Source organism: Rana temporaria, chromosome 2 (assembly GCF_905171775.1).
Source record: "Rana temporaria chromosome 2, aRanTem1.1, whole genome shotgun sequence".
NCBI lineage: Eukaryota > Metazoa > Chordata > Amphibia > Anura > Ranidae > Rana > Rana temporaria.
In genome coordinates, this window is record NC_053490.1 from 69,459,779 (window position 1) to 69,478,992 (window position 19,214).

Here is a 19,214-nt window from a genome sequence, read left to right on the forward strand (position 1 = left end):
AAATGGAAGGAAAAGTTAAGTGAACCAACAATGCACTAGCTTAAAGGAACCTATTTAGAAAATAAAAAACAAACCTTTACAACCCCTTTAACTACTTGCCGACCAGCCGCCGGCTCCCCTGCGCCAGAGTCCGTAGCTCTACTTCGGCTCTCGCAGCGGCCACTAGAGGCGCGCACCCGCGATTGCTCGTTACAGAGCGGGGACCGGGAGCTGTGTGTATAAACACACAGCTCCCGATCCTGTCAGGGGAGAAATGCCTGACCGTCTGTTCATACAATGTATGAACAGCGATCAGTCATTTCCCCTAGTGAGGCCACCCCCCCTACAGTTAGAACACACCCAGGGAACATACTTAACCCCTTCCCCGCCCCTAGTGTTAACCCCTTTCCTGCCAGTGGCATTTTTATAGTAATCCAATGCATTTTTATAGCACTGATCGCTATAAAAATGCCAATGGTCCCAAAAATGTGTCAAAAGTGTCCGAAGTGTCCGCCATAATGTCGCAGTACCGAAAAAAAATCGCTGATCGCCGCCATTACTAGTAAAAATAAAATATTAATAAAAATGCCATAAAACTGCCCCCTATTTTATAAACGCTATAACTTTTGCGCAAAGCAATCAATAAACATTTATTGCAATTTTTTTTACGAGAAATATGTAGAAGAATACGTATCGGCCTAAACTGAGGAAAAAAATTTTTTTTTATATATTTTTGGGGGATATTTATTATAGCAAAATGTAAAAAATATAAATTTTTTAAAAAATTGTCGCTCTATTTTTGTTTATAGCGCAAAAACTAAAAACCGCAGAGGTGATCAAATACCACCAAAAGAAAGCTCTATTTGTGGGAAAAAAAGGACGCCAATTTTGTTTGGGAGCCACGTCGCACGACCGCGCAATTGTCAGTTAAAGCGACGCAGTGCCGAATTGCAAAAAGTGCTCTGGTCTTTGACCAGCAATATGGTCCGGGGGTTAAGTGGTTAAAGGCATATAGCATTTTCAATTCACAGAAAGTTGCAAGGAAACTGTATTACTGGCAAGATCAACAGGTATTTTCTGTACTTGTACTTTTAGCCACAACATCTAAGGGTTGGCGACCTACAATGTTTAGATTATTTGTTTTTGGGTTTAGATATTCATTATTATTATTTGAGAGTATGGAAACAAATGATCGGACTATAAGAGTGGACCACTTAATAATAAAAAAAATGAAAGAAGTTGCTCTGTATTTGAACCTGAAATCAAAGTGGAAAATCGACTTGATGTGTCAGATGAAATCGGGGCAACATTGTCAGTAACTGTGCTCTACTGCATGCTTTAATGGCACAAAAAACACCCAAAAATGTGCAGATCTGCAGATGACTTGTGTATTTGTGATTTGCTGTTTTTATATAAATATGAAAAAAAATCTACTGTTTCTGTAAAGTGCTGTAAAACTATGATATTTAATTTGTAATCTAATAGGACTGGTGATATGAGGATTTCAACAGTCTGGGGAGGTGTTATGGGCAATCCATTGCAGCTCTGTAACCACAAATATGTTAAGAACCTCTGTGCTAAAGTACAATATAAAAAGCTGCACAGCAAAGAATATAGAAGAACACAAAGGGGGTGAATGGATTCCTACAGGAAAATCAAAACATAATCCAGAAAAACAGCTTTCAATATTCTTCTGAACATAGAGGGGAGAAATTTCACAGTAATTACTACTCATCACTAAACATGAAGATATATAAAACTCACTTGTTTAACATTCTTGCTATACCAAAATCTCCCAATTTGGCTGTGGTCCCATTCCTGGCGAGAAATATGTTCTGTAAAAGAGAAATATCTCTCAATAACCCAATGATAGCACTCTTTTGATTGTTTCATCTGCCTTCAAAAATAACCACATGACTTTTACCTGAGCCTTAATATCTCTGTGAAGCACTTTGCGGTCATGGATGTGCTTTAGACCCAAAGAAATCTGCACAAACCAACTGAGAATCTGTCATAAGAACAAATATATACTTTGTAAGCATTATTTGGAAAAAGAGCTTTAACTGTATACTGGCATTTCAATAAGTAAAACAACATAACCTCTCTCATTAAAACAAACCGAATATTAATATTATTATTATTCACGATTTATATAGTGCCAACAGTTTACGCGGCACTTTACAATGTAGAGGGGAGACAGCGCAAGTACAGTTCAATATAGAAGGTACAGGAGGGCCCTGCTCGTAGAGCTTACAATCTAAAGAGAGGGGGTGGTGGTACAAAAAGTAATAGATGCAGAGAATGATTTGATGGGGGTGGCTCGGGGACAGTTGTTAGGCGGGTGTGGGATAGGCTTTCCTGAATAAATGAGTTTTCAGGGATCTCCTAAAGGTGGACAGGCTAGGAGCTGATCGGACATACCGGGGCAGGGAGTTCCAGAGGATGGGAGAGGCTCTGGAGAAGTCCTAAAGGCGAGCATGGGAGGAGGTAACAAGGGAGCTAGAGAGCAGGGGGTCCTGGGAGGAGCAGAGGGGACAATTTGGGCGATGTCAGCAGATGAGGTTGGTGATGTAGATAGGGGCGATGTTGTGAATGGCTTTGTATGTTGTCGTTAGTATTTTGAAGTTTACACGGTGGGGTAGGGGAAGTCTGTGAATATATACTGAATATCCTTTTGCTTCTTCATTAGGCAATTGTACATAGTTACACCGTGTCTTACTTTGCATACCCAAAAGATGCATTTCATATTTCCCCCGTTTCAGCTCATAAAAGGTTCAAATCAAGGAAAATGCATTAACATCTTGTATTGACATGTGTTTCCAGAGTCAAGCCTTTAAAAAGGTTCAGATATGAATCCATGCTTTAAGTAAAGGAAGTACAAATCATCCAAAATAAGTCTCGACCTAGCTAGTTATTCCTAATATCCAAGTCGTTTTTTCTGAAAGTATGATTATGTGACAATATGTATTACTTACGTAAACAAATAACAGGTTTAGCAACTCATTTAATATTATCCAGAGCCTCCTCCATGGGGAGTCAGTTTTTTCTCATTTTCAAATATAAAATATTTTTAGGCTCTGATGTTGCCCTCCAGAGTTGGGGTCTTCCCATCACCTTACTCCATTATTTAATATTCTCTATTAAATATTAAACTAAACCTTCAACAACGAGAGTGGGTTCCTCTCATAATATCTAGGGTAGCTGTACAGATCCTAGGAACTCTACTCTAGCCAAAATATTCATAGGCTCTGTTGCTGTTCTCCTTGGAGTTTGGGTCTTCCAACCACCTCACTCCATGATATAATATTCTCTATCAAATATTAAACTAAACATTCAACAAGGAAAGTGGGTCCTCTAATAATATCCAGGGTAGCTGTGCAGATCCTAGGAACTCAAGTACAGAGATCTCACCTATGTATTTTACAAGAGGAACAATAAATCTTAGCCAGAACTCACATCTACCAGAAACTGAAGAATCACTTTTAAGAGGTCTGACCTTTTAACTTGTGTTGAAATTCTTATTTTATCAACCAAGATGGTCATTCTGTATTACATCAGGAGCTACACTGTAGGGAACACTTCAGCAAAATCTTTCCTTACCTGGTCTTCATCAAAGTGAACACCTCTCTGCTTGTTTATTCTCTTTGCCAGATCGCCGCAATCACAGTATTCCATCACAATGTACAGACTGTTCTTCTCTAGAATGAGACACAGTGGGCTAAAAATAAATACATGTAGAGATACACTATAAGTATCAAAGGTACTACAATACCTCTATGAACATGTTGTGAGAACTGGATTCTAGGTTTTTGCCCAGTAGTCTAACATCTCTTAGCTGCTTGCTTACAGTAGAGCCTATCCGGGGATCTCAAACATCATTGCTTCACATGGATTGTTGACTCATAGGCTGACCCCCCTGACAGCCAGCAATATGCATGTTTGTGGGTGCCCGCAGCTGAAAGGGAGGAAGGTCTGGAAGGGATCTGGGTAAGTAGAGATGATGGCTGGGACTCTCCCACTACCACTCTCCTCTACATGTGTGTAGCTACTGGAGGTGGATGGCCAGTAAAGTGGGTGCTTGTGGCTCCTGTGCTACCTGTAGTATAGGTCATCTGAGAGGCTCCCCTGCTGTAACCACACCATGAAGTGCTGACTGTCTCTTGGATGACATGATGAAAGGGGAGGAAGGTCTGGAGGGGATCTGGGCAAGTAGAGCTGATGGCTGGGACTCTCCCACTACCACTATCCTCTACATGTTTGTAGCTACTGGAGGTGGATAGCCAGTAAAGTGGGTGCTTGTGGCTCCTGTGCTACCTCTGGTATAGGTCATCTAAGGGGCTCCCCTTCTGTAACCACACCATGAAGTGCTGACTGTCCCTTGGATGACATGATGAAAGGGATGGAGCTCTGGAGGGGGTGTGGGTAAGTAGAGTTGATGGCTGGGACTCTCCCACTACCACTCTCCTCTACATGTTTGTAGCTAATGGAGGTGGATGGCCAGTAAAGTGGGTGCTTGTGGCTCCTGTGCTACCTGTAGTATAGGTCATCTGAGGGGCTCCCCTGCTGTAACCACACCATGAAGTGCTGACTGTCCCTTGGATGACATGATGAAAGGCGAGGAAGGTCTGGAGGGGATCTGGGCAAGTAGAACTGATGGCTGGGACTCTCCCACTACCACTCTCCTCTACATGTTTGTAGCTACTGGAGGTGGATGGCCAGTAAAGTGGGTGCTTGTGGCTCCTGTGCTACCTGTAGTATAGGTCATCTGAGAGGCTCCCCTGCTGTAACCACACCATGAAGTGCTGACTGTCTCTTGGATGACATGATGAAAGGGGAGGAAGGTCTGGAGGGGATCTGGGCAAGTAGAGCTGATGGCTGGGACTCTCCCACTACCACTCTCCTCTACATGTTTGTAGCTACTGGAGGTGGATAGCCAGTAAAGTGGGTGCTTGTGGCTCCTGTGCTACCTCTGGTATAGGTCATCTGAGGGGCTCCCCTTCTGTAACCACACAATGAAGTGCTGACTGTCCCTTGGATGACATGATGAAAGGGATGGAGCTCTGGAGGGGGTGTGGGTAAGTAGAGTTGATGGCTGGGACTCTCCCACTACCACTCTCCTCTACATGTTTGTAGCTAATGGAGGTGGATGGCCAGTAAAGTGGGTGCTTGTGGCTCCTGTGCTACCTGTAGTATAGGTCATCTGAGGGGCTCCCCTGCTGTAACCACACCATGAAGTGCTGACTGTCCCTTGGATGACATGATGAAAGGCGAGGAAGGTCTGGAGGGGATCTGGGCAAGTAGAACTGATGGCTGGGACTCTCCCACTACCACTCTCCTCTACATGTTTGTAGCTAATGGAGGTGGATGGCCAGTAAAGTGGGTGCTTGTGGCTCCTGTGCTACCTGTAGTATAGGTCATCTGAGGGGCTCCCCTGCTGTAACCACACCATGAAGTGCTGACTGTCCCTTGGATGACATGATGAAAGGCGAGGAAGGTCTGGAGGGGATCTGGGCAAGTAGAACTGATGGCTGGGACTCTCCCACTACCACTCTCCTCTACATGTTTGTAGCTACTGGAGGTGGATGGCCAGTAAAGTGGGTGCTTGTGGCTCCTGTGCTACCTGTAGTATAGGTCATCTGAGAGGCTCCCCTGCTGTAACCACACCATGAAGTGCTGACTGTCTCTTGGATGACATGATGAAAGGGGAGGAAGGTCTGGAGGGGATCTGGGCAAGTAGAGCTGATGGCTGGGACTCTCCCACTACCACTCTCCTCTACATGTTTGTAGCTACTGGAGGTGGATAGCCAGTAAAGTGGGTGCTTGTGGCTCCTGTGCTACCTCTGGTATAGGTCATCTGAGGGGCTCCCCTTCTGTAACCACACAATGAAGTGCTGACTGTCCCTTGGATGACATGATGAAAGGGATGGAGCTCTGGAGGGGGTGTGGGTAAGTAGAGTTGATGGCTGGGACTCTCCCACTACCACTCTCCTCTACATGTTTGTAGCTAATGGAGGTGGATGGCCAGTAAAGTGGGTGCTTGTGGCTCCTGTGCTACCTGTAGTATAGGTCATCTGAGGGGCTCCCCTGCTGTAACCACACCATGAAGTGCTGATTGTCCCTTGGGTGACATGATGAAAGATATATATTTTTACTATGGTGAAATAAAGGTTATGCATTTTTGTATCGTTGGTAATGTATGAAATCATGGGGAGTCCGGCTACTCCATCCCCACCACTACCAGGGTTTGGCTGTTCTGAACCATGATGCTGGACTTAGACAACCAGACCCCAGGCACCTGAATGATGTCAGCCTTTTTATAAAAGCTCCATCAACTGTGTCATGTGAGTATTCTAGCAAAATGTAATGCTATAATGTCCTATTAGAGGCAGCATGGGGTATTTTTTTTATGCAAAGCTAGTTTTTAACTGTGCAGACCAACATGCCAGAGAAAGGAAAGATGTTCTTATATTTCTTCAGATATAAAGAACCTCCTTACTCCCCTCGCTTACCCACAGTTCTCTTGCTGAATTTAGTCTTAAATGAGGTAGGCAGGTAACTAAAAATGGTAAAGGTTGGGGAGGCGGGTTAAGTGAATATATGTTATGATTGTCTTTATGATCGGAAACTGTTTTTACCGACATATGCTTGTGACTCTATGGTTAAACATGGTTACTACGCACATTATCGGGAGTCATGTTTTACTGAACTGATATATTTTTTACTGTGTATTGCAAAAGCCATGTGATGTGATTTTTTTCTGTTTCATTTTTTGTTTGTGTTTATTTTTGTGAAATCTCAATAAAATTTACCCTTTAAAAAAAAAAAAAAAAAAAAGGTAAAGGTTATCTCAATTATCGATGCTTGGCGCTGCCACTCTAACCCCCGCTATGGTAAAATACAGCCCTGCTCCTACCTCAATTTTTTTTCCCATAATCTGTAATTGTACATACAGTATGTAGCTGCAATGGATGGAAGTAGTGATTAGTATAGTAAAAGCTGAGACAGGGCCTTTTATGAGCAGATAGATTATATCTCTCTATTAAAACGACTTGACAAACCTTTAAATGATGTGAAGAAGATTACAATAAAAGCGAGACAGGGCATTTCATGAGTAGATAGGCTATATCCCACTATTAAAAAGCAACAAACCTTTAAATGATGTGAAGAAGGTTACAATATTTGGATGGTTCATTTTAGACAAAAGGGTAACCTCCTTCTGAGATGCCTCTTTCTCCTTTGGGGGCATCTAAAAAAAAAGAGATATTACATAGAGCAACGGTTATTAATATTGTATATGTGTAATAGTTTATCATGCAATACTTAAACAGTCAGGTCAGTACTTGACCCAGTGGACCGTACAAAATATGTCCTTTCTCATAATGTCAGGCCCCGTACACACGTCCGAGAAACTCGACGGGCAAAACACATCGTTTTGCTCGTCGAGTTCCTTGTGAAGCCACCGAGGATCTCGGCGAGCCAATTTTCCTCATTGACTAACGAGGAAATAGAGAACATGTTCTCTATGTGGCCCGACGAGTTCCTCGTCGGTTTCCTCGACCAAAAGTGTACACACGACCGGGTTTCTCGGCAGAATACAGCTCCGATCGAGTTTCTGGCTGAATTCTGCCGAAAAACTCGGTCGTGTGTACGGGGCCTAAGTCTTTCTCCCTGACTTGCCCTTACCCTCCTATACATTTAAGGATAAAACATTTATTCTGAATATTAAAATCACTTAAATAATGAATTACAGTAAAACATTGGTTTGAGGGCGTTTTGCAAGACAAGCAAAATGTTTTAATAACTTTTGACTTGATATACAAGCGATGTCTTGATATAAGAGTAGCGTCATGTCACAACTGGCTATAAAAGAGAAGAGAGGCGCCTGTTAATCTTATTTCTTCTCTGTTTTTTTTTAATTTTCTAATAGATTTTTAATTCAGTTGCCAGTTGTATGTTGAGTGTTTTCTTTTATTGCAATTCATTTTGAAGTAAATTGGTTTGTGGTCTGAGTGAACTGGCCTATTTTAAACTCTGCAATTGATTCAATAAAATCTTGAGTGATGAAGAAGAAATCTGTTCTAGAAATTAATTATGTCTGGCTGAGTCATAAGCGTACTTTCGTATTTTGATTATTCGCTCTCCAGGCATCTGCTACTCTGTTTGTGTAAAGTCAATTTCATCTTCTTTTTAGAGCTTTAAAAGAAACCACAGTTCAAATCACCTCCTAATATTACCATAAAGGGTGGTCAATTTGCAGAAAAGCTTTTTAGATGCACACTAAACAGGAAGTTCAAATGTAAATGAAAAGACAACAGGCTAGATTCAGATAGATCAGCGGATCTTTAGATCAGCGTAATGTATCTGATTTAAGATCCGCCGCCGCAAGTTTTAGTGGCAAGTGGGTAATTCACTAAACACTTACCTCCAAACTTGCGGCGGCGTATCTTAAATCCCCCGGCGGAATTCAAATTCCGCGGCTAGGGGGAGTGTAGCATTTAAATCAGGCACGTCCCCGCGCCGATTTAACTGCGCATGCGCCATCCGCGAGTTTTCCCGGCGTGCATTGCTCCCAATGACGTCGCTAGGACGTCATTGGTTTCGGCGTGAGCGTAACTTGCAACGAGCGGTTTTGTGAATCGACGTACGCAAACGATGTAAAAAAAAAAAATTTGACGCGGGAACAACGGCCATACTTAACATTGGCTGCGCCTCATAGAAGCAGGGGTAACTATGTGCCGGGAAAACCCTTAAGTAAACGTCGTAAAAACACTGCGTCAGGCCCGCGTATGTTCGTGAATTGGCGTATCTCGCTGATTTACATATTCTCGGCGTAAATCAGTGAGAACGCCCCCAGCGGCCATTTTTAAATTGCAGTTAAGATCCGACGGTGTAACACAGTTACACCTGTCGGATCTTAGGCATATCTATGCGTAACTGATTCTATGAATCAGTCGCATAGATACGACCGGCCTTACTCAGAGATACGACGGTGTATCAGGAGATGGATATCTCTATGTGAATCTGAGTTTCTCGGCCGTGTGTACGGGGCCTAACAGTTATATCATCCTGAGTTCATTCTGGCAGGGAATTTTGTAATTTTCCCTGTAATGGGAAAATGTTTCTTTTTTTATTTATTTTTTATTGCTGGATTACATTGTTTCCCATATGCTTTCCATCTGCAATGGGATTATTTTACTAAAGGCAAATAGGCTGATCCCTTTTCAGGGGAGGTTGCACTGAGCAAGGGAATTTTGCCTAGAGCTTAGTGAATGTTGTGCAATTTCCCTTTGTAAACAATACTCAATCACGTGCAAAAAATATGCAGTTTTGTTTGTACATGCCTGGATGATGGAAGTCAGCAGAGCTTCATCTCACTGAGCAAGGGAATTTTCCCCAGAGCTTAATGAATGTGGTGCAATTTCCGTTTGTGAAGAATACTCAATCATGTGCAAAAAAAAAAAAATGCAATTTTGTTTGTAAATGACTGGATGATAGCAGTCCGCAGCGCTTCACCTCATTCACTAAGCTCTGGAGATAATTCCCTTTTAATTTGCCTCAAGGTCCCAATAAAGTGATTCTGTTTTCTCTATTTGAGACATCGGGGGTTATTTATGAAAGGCAAATCCACTTTGCACTACAAGTGCAAACTGCAAGTGCAAAGTGCCCTTGATATTGTACTGAAAGTGCAGTCGCTGTAAATATGAGGGGTAGATCTGAAATGAGGGGAAGCTCTGCTGATTTTATTATCCAATCATGTGCAAGCTAAAATGCTCTTTTTTATTTCCCTTGCATGTCCCCCTCGGATCTACAGAAACTGCACTTCTGCGTGCACTTTCAGTGCAATTTCAAGTGCACTTTGCACTTGTAGTGCAAAGTGGACTTGCCTTTAGTAAATAACCCTCATAGTGAAGAAGTTTAAAAAAAACCTTAGATGTACATATGGGCCCGGATTCACAGACACTGGCGCATATTTATGCCGTCGTAGCGTATCTCCTTTACTCTACGCCGACACAGCGCAGAGAGGCAAGCACTGAATTCACAAAGCACTTCCTCCCAAATCTGCGCTGGGTTTCCAAGGTGTAAGTCGGCGTAAGTGGAAGTGGGCGTGAGCCATGCTAATGAGGCGTGACCCCATGCAAATGATGGGCCGAGCGCCAGACAGATACGAATCGCAAACTGCGCATGCGCCGTCCCGTGGGCGCATCTCAGTGCGCATGCTCACAATCATGTCGGAACAACTGCCTAAGATACGTCGGATCACTGCCTACGGCGTGAACGTAACCTACGCCTAGTCATATTCACGTCCTACGTAAACTACGTAAAATAAGTCGGCTTGTGTTCCCTGGTGCAGCCCTTTGCATGGATGCTGCTGAGTTACACCTCCTTTATGGAGCATAACTTTACGCTGGACGTATGACTTTACGCGCACTGCGTCGGACGGACATTCGTGAATTGGCGTATCTCCCTCATTTGCATATGTGAATAGAAAATCAATGGAAGCGCCAAATATGTCCAGCGTAAATATGCGCCCACTCTACGCCGGCGTAGGCAAGTTACGTTGGTCGGATGAAGCCTATTTTCAGGTGTATCTTCGTTTCTGAGTTAGGCGCATAGATACCACGGCGCATATTTGCACTTACACAGCGTATCTGGAGATACGTCGGCGCAAGTGCTTTGTGAATCCGTGCCTCGGTATTTTGCTTTTCTTGGTATAATACAGATACACCAAAAGGGTAGCATCATCTATATATGATGTTTTTCTCTCTCAGTACATATATTTTTTTAAACCTGAAGGTGTCTGCCCCTGTCATGCATTAACTTAGAGGTGTCCTGAAAATTGAATATTTCAGTATCGCCAAAAACAATGGCATCTAAAGCGCGGGATTTCTTTAGAATTTCTTCTTTAACTAAGTATTCAGGAAGGCGGCAAATGATATCTTGTGTTTTTTGTGGTGCCACACCTCTAGACTTATAGAGGCAGTGAACTCTTTCTATGTCAATATGTTTGACGCTTCCTTTGCAAGTAAGAAGCTAAAGATTTTCATCAAGGAAAGAGGTAGTTCAGGGTCTGTGACTGACTCATGCAGACCACTTATCCTGGAATCATTCATCTTCCCTCAAATTTCCAGATCATTAATCTGTCTCTTTAAATAATTATTTTCTCTTTGTTGCTGAATAGGCTTCATTTATAGCGACGAGGCGTGTTTTGCAATGCTTTGCGCATCAAGTTCAAGTTTTAGTAATATGAGTATTTGAGGACAAGTCTTGTTATAAATCGGCTATCTCATATCTTATGTTGTTGGTGAAAGTATTTGGCAATTTGTTCATCTATCATTTTATAATATGTGTGTTTGTAGCTCTTTTTACTGCGCTCTGATTCCACTTCAAGCACAAATCGTGGTGTGTATTCCTCCTGAGATGAGGAGTTCTGCTGAGCAACTTGTGAGCCTCCACGCTGTGTGGGGTTGTGGGTGCCATCTTGGGCTGTGCAGGATCAAAACTTAGCTATTTAGCTGACTTTTCCTGCTTGATGTCTAGTGGCAAAGACTTGGGGTTTTCTGTGTTCATGTGGACTGTCTGTTTCCTGCCTATTCTGTAACAGCTTGCTGCCAGTCAGTAGTGGCAGGTCCATAAGTGGTGCAGGGATGCCGCCCCCTAGTTTGCATGTGGGCCGACGTACTCATAGCTTTCTATGTGTTTTTTTTTCAAGCACACGATTAGAGCCCGAGGCTCTAATTGGCTTAAAAAAGGTTGGGCTCAGGGTGCAGAGCACTGTGCCCCAAACCCACCCACTTCTAAGGCCTCGTACACACGACCGAGGAACTCGTCGTAAATGAAACATCGTTTTCCTCGACGAGTTCCTTGTTAGGCTTGTCGAGAATCTTGACAAGCTTACTTTGCGTACACACTGTCAAGACAAAATCTCGTCGTTCTCAAACGCGGTGACGTACAACACGTACGACGGCAGGGGAAGTTCGATTCCACTGGCACAACCCTTGGGGCTGCTTTTGCTAATCTCATGTTACTGCGTGTTAGTAAAAGTTTGGTAAGAGACGATTTGCACTTTTCAGTCTGTTACAGTGTGACAAATGTGCTATCTCCATTACAAACGCTACTTTTACCGAAGGTGCGCTCCCGTCTCATACTTTATTCTGAGCATGCGCGGGTTTCTAAGCATACACACGACTAGGAAATTGAGACTCCCGACGAGGAAAAAGAGAACTTGTTCTCTTTTTTTCTCATCGAGTTTTCTCGATGAAAAACATACACACGACCGTTTTCCTCGGCAAAAAAGCTCTTTCACCAAGTTTCTTGATGGATTTTGTCGAGGAAAACGGTCGTGTGTACGAGGCCTAACACTAGCGAATCAATAATCACTTCTCCTCCTGGCCAATCAGGACAGGAGGCAGATCTAAAGAAGACCAGGTTGGCCAGGAGGGGAAGTCACAGCGGGAGAGGGGTGAGTGCAAACCTGGGGGGTTTGTTTGCTCCCCCAAAATGTTTAGCACCAGCCGCCACTGCTGCCATTGTTTATGTGCCACTGGTGCTTGACCCATGTGTCACAGAACTGTGGCCATTCTTATTACTGACCTCCTGCTCTCTAGCTCTCTCATCACCTCCTCCCATGCTTGTCTACAGGACTTTTCCAGAGCCTCTCCAAGCCTATGGAACTCCTTACCCCAAACTATCCATCTATCTCCTTCTCTATTAGCTTTTAGAGGATCCCTGAAAACCCTCCTCTTCAGAGAAGCCTATCCTACCCACATCTAACAACTGTATTTTAATTTTGTCCATCTGATCACCCCCCACATCTACTACCCTCTGTTCCACATGACCCTCCCTTCTAGATTGTAAGCTCTAACGAGCAGGGCCCTCTGATCCTTCCTGTATTGAATTGTATTGTAACTATAATGTCTTCCCTGATGTTGTAAAGCGCTGCATAAACTGTTGGCGCTATATAAATCCTGTATAATAATAATAATAATAATACTACAAGCTTGGTTTCAACTTGAGAGCTGTAACTCATTTTAAAGACATATTTCAGATAACTGCACTAGCTGAGTTGATGTTATTTCAGAGGAATATACAAGGGCTGCACTGAAAGTAATACAAAAGTGGGCATAACTTTTTGTATTATCTTACATAGGCTGTTCAAATTTCACATGCTGTTAGAATAATTCTTCCTCTATAGTAACTCCTCTTCATCTACCTTTTCATTTCAGGTAAACAATGGGTTCCAAGCAGAAGCAATGTGCCGTCATTGAGTTCTTGAAGAAGGAGGAGTGCAAGCTGTCTGACATCCACATAAGGATACAGTAGGCCGGATTCAGATACGAGATACGACGGCGTATCTCCAGATACGCCGTCGTATCTCTGAGTGCGGGCAGTCGTATCTATGCGCCTGAATTATAGAATCAGTTACGCATAGATTTCCCTAAGATCCGACCGGTGTAAGTGTCTTACACCGTCGTATCTTAGGCTGCATATTTACGCTGGCCGCTAGGTGGCGCTTCCGTATAGTTACGCGAGGAATATGCTAATTAGGTATTTACGCCGATTCAGAAACGTATGTCTGGCCGGCGCATTTTTTTACGTTGTTTACGTTAGGCTTTTTCAGGCGTAAAGTTACCCCTGCTATATGAGGCGTAGCCAATGTTAAGTATGGACGTCATTCCCGTGCCGAGTTTTGAAAATTTTACGTCGTTTGCGTAAGTCGTTTGCAAATAGGGCTTTGCGTAAGTTACGTTCACATCGAAACCAATGAGGCTTTGCTGCATAATTTGGAGCATGCGCACTGGGATTCTTTCACGAACGGCGCATGCGCCGTTCACAAACAACGTAAGATACGCGGGGTCATCTTAAATTTAAATAAAACACGCCCACAACATCCCCATTTGAATTAGACGGGCTTACGCCGCCACACATACATTACGCCGCCGTAACGAAGGGCGCAAGTTCTTTCTGCATACGGAACTTGCGCCCAAAGTTACGGCGGCGTACCGTATCTGACATACGTTACGCCGCGCCGGCAGATACTGCAATGTATCTGAATCCGGCCCACAATTTTTACAGAGATGACATCTTTGCTCATGTCAATGGTGTAATCTCTGTAAACATTCTGTAGCTCTCTGTGGATGTCAGACAGCTTTCACCCCTCCTTCATCAAGAACTCAATGACCACATGTTGCTTCTGCTTGGAATCCATTATTTACCTGCAATAAAAAAGAAGAGTTACTATAGGGAAAGTTTTTTTTTTTTGCCTGAAAATGCCCATTCATTCTGAATTATCCGATGATCTGCTTAGCTAGCGTGAACACAGTACTCTTTTATTCTCTATCATGACACAGGTGCAAGGTACGCAAATGTTTGATGGCCAATCATTAACTTGCTGTACAAATAAATAAAAACACAGGAGTATAAACCAGCCATGTAAAGGCCATGTCACTGAATTATCCAAACTATATCAACCACTGTAATGCCGCGTACACACGATCGGATTTTCCGACAAGAAATCCATGGATTTTTTTTACGACTGAATGTTGGCTCAAACTTGTGTTGCATACACACGGTCACACAAATGTCGTCAAGAACGCGGTGATGTACAACACTACAACGAGCCGAGAAAAATGAAGTTCAGTGATTCTTGCGCGAGATGATCGTAATTTGCGACAAGAACATTTGCCTTCGAAAAATTTGAGAACCAGCTCTCAAATTTTTGCTGTCGGAAATTCCGACAGAAAATGTCCGATGGGGCATACACACGGTCAGAATTTTCGACTAAAAGCTCACATCGAACTTTTCTTGTCGGAAATTCCGATCTTGTGTACACGGCATTACAGAAATGAAAGGAACACAATTATTTCTTATTATTTCAAACTGTATTAAACATCCTAAAGTATTGCCAGCAATGAGAGTCAGCAATTGCAACTATCCCACCTTAGAAAGGTTAATCTCCTTTATTACAGATTGGATGTTGTCTTTTTTTCCTTTTGCCAAAAACGCTTTTCCAAATGCTCCTTCGCCAATCATTCGAATTATTTCATAGTTATCCATTTTTTCTTTACTGCCAGGTCACACCTAAAAAAGAGTAACATAACAGATGTTTATCAAATGTTTTGCAAAGCAATTACTATTTTGTAGCTATCCAAACAAAATGTGTACATTTATATCATTTGTATCTAACACATTACACTTTATTTTATTTGACTTATTAAACAACCTTGATGGTGATCCTTTGAAGTCCTCTTCACAGATATATAACAGGTTTAATAGGATGATTCCTACAGTTAGATGCGAAAAGGGGAGCCAGAACAGCACGTATCAGTCTATTTCAAACTCAATAAATTTCTCACATTTGTCTCTTCCCAGAACATAATAACACAGTTTAGTGGTTGGGCATTCCCTTATCATATGTTGGCTTTACCACTGGCATAACAGCTCCAAACTGGTATTCTCAGGTGATGATCTGATTTCTATGGTGGAAGTCTGTCCATCTACCAGCACCAGGGGCGGACTGACCATTGAGTCACTCGGCCACTGCCCGAGGGCCCCATGTCACTAGGGGGCCCCATCAGGGTTGCCAGGCGGGCGGGCGGGCGACAGTCAGGCAGAATGTCCCTGTGTTGGCCGCTCCTGCGTTCCAGTCCGCCGCGTTACTTTCAGATGCTGGCCGCGGGTGTCTCTGCGCCTGCGCGAGGCTTTGGGCAGAAATGAAGCATGCACAATCCTTCGGGGACCCGGTGCCCGCACACGTGCTGACGTCACTAGGGTAGGGGATTTAAACAGCTGTCATCCCCTTCCTCATTAGGAATTTCTATGGGCAGTGTGCAGCAGCTTCCCCAAGCCCTGTATGCCCCCCTCTGTCCATCTTTCAGTAATGGGCGGGCGGGGGAGGGGGGTGTAAATTCTCTTAAAGTGGAAGTACTAGGTTTTTTTCCCTCTCCCCCTGCAGTAAGGCAGACAGGACCGCCCCTCCTCCCCTTCCGTACCAAATCACTGCCTCCTTGCGGCCAGCCCTCACGTATAAGGTATGTGTGGGGGAGGGAGCGTCTGGCTGGCTGGGCACACCTGAGGTCCGCCTATGAACGTATTTGCTCTAACATCTCTTCCTCTTTCCCTTGTATTTGTCAAAGCCCTTCTACATCAGATCGCCAGACTTCAGAACGGGAAGATAGGAACCTTGCCAGGCCACAACGTCGGCACTCGTCATCCAGATCCAGACGCCATGACTCTCCGTCTAGGATCCAACATCAGGGGAGAAGTTCCAATTCCTCCTCCAGACACTGCACCCACCGCCATGACAGCTGCTCTGATCAGTGAGCTTGCTGGAGATTTAGGACTCAGGTCCCAGAAGGCAAGTTGCTATGCGAGCTATGTTTTGCCCAGACGGTTGGGGAAAGAGTGACGGACAACCAGCAAATGGAGTCTCTCGTAAAGCGTGTAGTACAACAGTCTCTAAAGAAAGTGGGTATGACCCACATGCATAGCCAGACTACCACCAAGTCAGGTTCTACACCGGGGATGCTCAAAAGGACCTGGATCCATCCCAGCCTAGGTATGCCTCCGCTGGATCCGCTGGGGGGGGGCTTCAACTTCACCCTAGTCTCGCCCTTGATTAAAGCAATCAGAGAGGCCCTGAAGTGGGAAGAACAAGCGACTCCCCCAGTAAAACAAAGGAAATTCTTCAAACACTTGGGAAAAGAATGCTCCAGCTCCCTGCTTTTGGCTGAACTGAAGGATATCATACTGGAAGAATGGGGCAAGGTTGACAAGAGAACCTCCCTGTCAAGCAAAACCATGAGGCTCTATCCCTTTAAGGGTGAAGATGTGAAGCACCTGGAGGCTGCGCCATAATGAGACTGGCAGAGCATGTCACTCTTCCCCTAGAGGACGGCCTTGAAAGATGGATTGATGGGGACCTCAAAAGGATCTATGTGATGGCAGGAATGGCCTGCAAACCAGCCTTGTCCCTGGCAGTCATGATCAAGGCTATGGAATCCAAGGCAACGGAAAATGTTGACTCAGTACCCAGTAGCGTCTCAGAAGAAGTAGCCAGAAACGCAGCTGTACAAGAGTTAAAGCTGGCGTCAGCCTTCCTGGGTGAAGCCTCCATTGACATCATCCCCATGTTGGCCCGGACTATGCTCTCATCGGTTACTGCCAAGTCAGAGATCCTTGTGGCTGCATCCCTGACTTGCTGATCCGGCTTCTAAACAGGCTTGGTGTAGGATCCCCTTCAAGGGGTCCTCTCTGTTCGGCAATAAACTGGACAGCGATATATAGCCTGGGCCACTGATGGGAAGTCGGGTTTCCTGCCCCAGGACAAACGTCGGCTTGGCTAGAAGAGGCCCCAGCCAAGGAGACGAATCTCAGAACAGACAAGGGATGCACGTTTCTATAGGCCAAGCTTTCAGGATAAACTGGAAGAGGGGACAGTCATCCTTCCAGAAGTGCCCTCCAAGTCATTTTGAGATTGGGCATGCACAGACATGTCAGGTGGGTGTGCTCCTGCTCTACTTTCGACATGTCTGGGTGGCCTCAATCTCAGATTACTGGACCATCAAGATGACTCATCGGAACACACATGGTCCTTCACAAATACTCCTCTTCTCAGGTTCACCCCTACAAAGTAACCTCACTTGGGGGAAGAGAAGCAGGTTCTGTTGTCCTATGTGCTGTCCTATGTGCAGTCGTTGGTGGCTCAGGGTGCCGCGGTGCCTGTTCCCAAGGGTGAAGAGTTCCAGGGCATGTCAATCAACAACTGGAAGATATGATCGTAAGTTATTGATCATTTCTCCATGCAAGATCAAAATATGATCGTGTTTACTTCTGAATCAGCTCAGTGTTGCCGACTGACTCAGTTTGATCGCATATGATCGTAAGGAAAGGTAGAACTACTTGATTGGTTTCTGATTCAATCGTTTTTCACAAATCGCACATCAAAGCATGTATAGCCATTCAAATGAATGAGCTGAAATCGCACTGACTGCAGCCAGAGCGCATATGAATCGCAGAGAAACACGTAGCGCCTTCCTGTGAAATCCATGGTATGAGCTGGCCCTAACTCCATATATTGTGGCCACCCTTTCAGACCATGCTGCAGACTACAGCCATAATGCCCTGCGCTACCGGTGTGTAGCGGTCCGTACACTTCAATACACAACCCAGGAGTGAGCATCTATCATAATACTCACAATGGTAAGCATTAATTGGTCAGCATGACCACACGACCACGCTCACCAATCAGAAGGGCTTCTTTATTCTGCGCCATTTTATCTTGGGAGAAAAAGCCTCATCTGTGCTTCTCATTGGTTAGCACAGTCATGTGGCTACGCTGATCAGTGAGCATGTGCCGCAGCAAGCATTATGATGGATACTCACTGTTGGCTGTGTATTACACTGGCAGCACAGGGCATCGTGGTTGCTCCGTACAGTGGGGTCCAGATGATGGGTGGGCATTTTATCTAGAGTTAGATTGCCATTTGATTTTTCGTGGAAAGGTGAACTTACCCTTAAAGGGGTTGTGAAGGTACAATTTTTTCTCCTAAATAGCTAAATAGGCGAGCACGACACTCCACACCAGGGAGAAAGCCTCATATTACTGTGTGGAGTTACAGACAGAAGTACAGGAAGTAAGGATTTCTCAGACGAAATAAGGACATTTAAAAGCAAAAATGGAAGGATGAGGTAAGTGAAGGAGGACTGCACTAAGGTAAAGGAAGCTATTTAGGAAAAATAAAATTGTACCTTTACAACCCCTTTAAGATGATGAAGAAGAAAATGTGTGCTGCGTTTAGCTGCGAACAAAAAGAGTAGGATGGAACTTCAGATTTTATGCACCTAGATATGCAGATTTCACATGGGCAGGTGTATAAACGCATAGAAACGTGCATAAGAAACGTGCATAAGAAACGTGCATAAGTGAGCACACTTTAGGCACGTATTCTACGCAGGATCTTTTATCTCTGCCAGCAAGATCCTTTCTTTCATGCAGAAAAAAGGTGTATGTGAATGAGCCCCTAATCCCATCTCTAGAAGAAAACAATAAATTAAAATGTAACATCATTCTTGCGCTGTTTCGGAGCAATCTGCATTACTTTTACTTATTTACAAGTTGTGAAAGCGATCCTTAGTCTGACTGTATGTAGCCGTCCTTCTAGGATACATTATATACAAGAACATCCAGGACTGCTCCTCCCAGCAGTTACCATGGAGACAAGATGTAAACATCCAGC

The 19,214-nt window shown here is 44.1% G+C and overlaps 1 protein-coding gene across 2 annotated transcripts in view; it reads right to left on the minus strand.

The window, feature by feature from the left end:
* The window catches only part of LOC120929110 (serine/threonine-protein kinase Nek5-like), an 81,876-nt gene that overhangs the window by 48,677 nt on the left and 13,985 nt on the right, over nucleotides 1–19,214 (minus strand). For both annotated transcript variants that reach the window (XM_040340338.1, XM_040340337.1), the window contains exons 2-6: nucleotides 14,917–15,057; nucleotides 7,129–7,225; nucleotides 3,580–3,677; nucleotides 1,904–1,987; nucleotides 1,744–1,814 (exon numbers count right to left, since the gene is read on the minus strand). In XM_040340338.1, coding sequence (XP_040196272.1) covers nucleotides 1,744–1,814; nucleotides 1,904–1,987; nucleotides 3,580–3,677; nucleotides 7,129–7,225; nucleotides 14,917–15,033 — 467 coding nt within the window. In that variant the 5' untranslated portion in view covers nucleotides 15,034–15,057. The remainder of the gene's footprint in view (nucleotides 1–1,743; nucleotides 1,815–1,903; nucleotides 1,988–3,579; nucleotides 3,678–7,128; nucleotides 7,226–14,916; nucleotides 15,058–19,214) is intronic.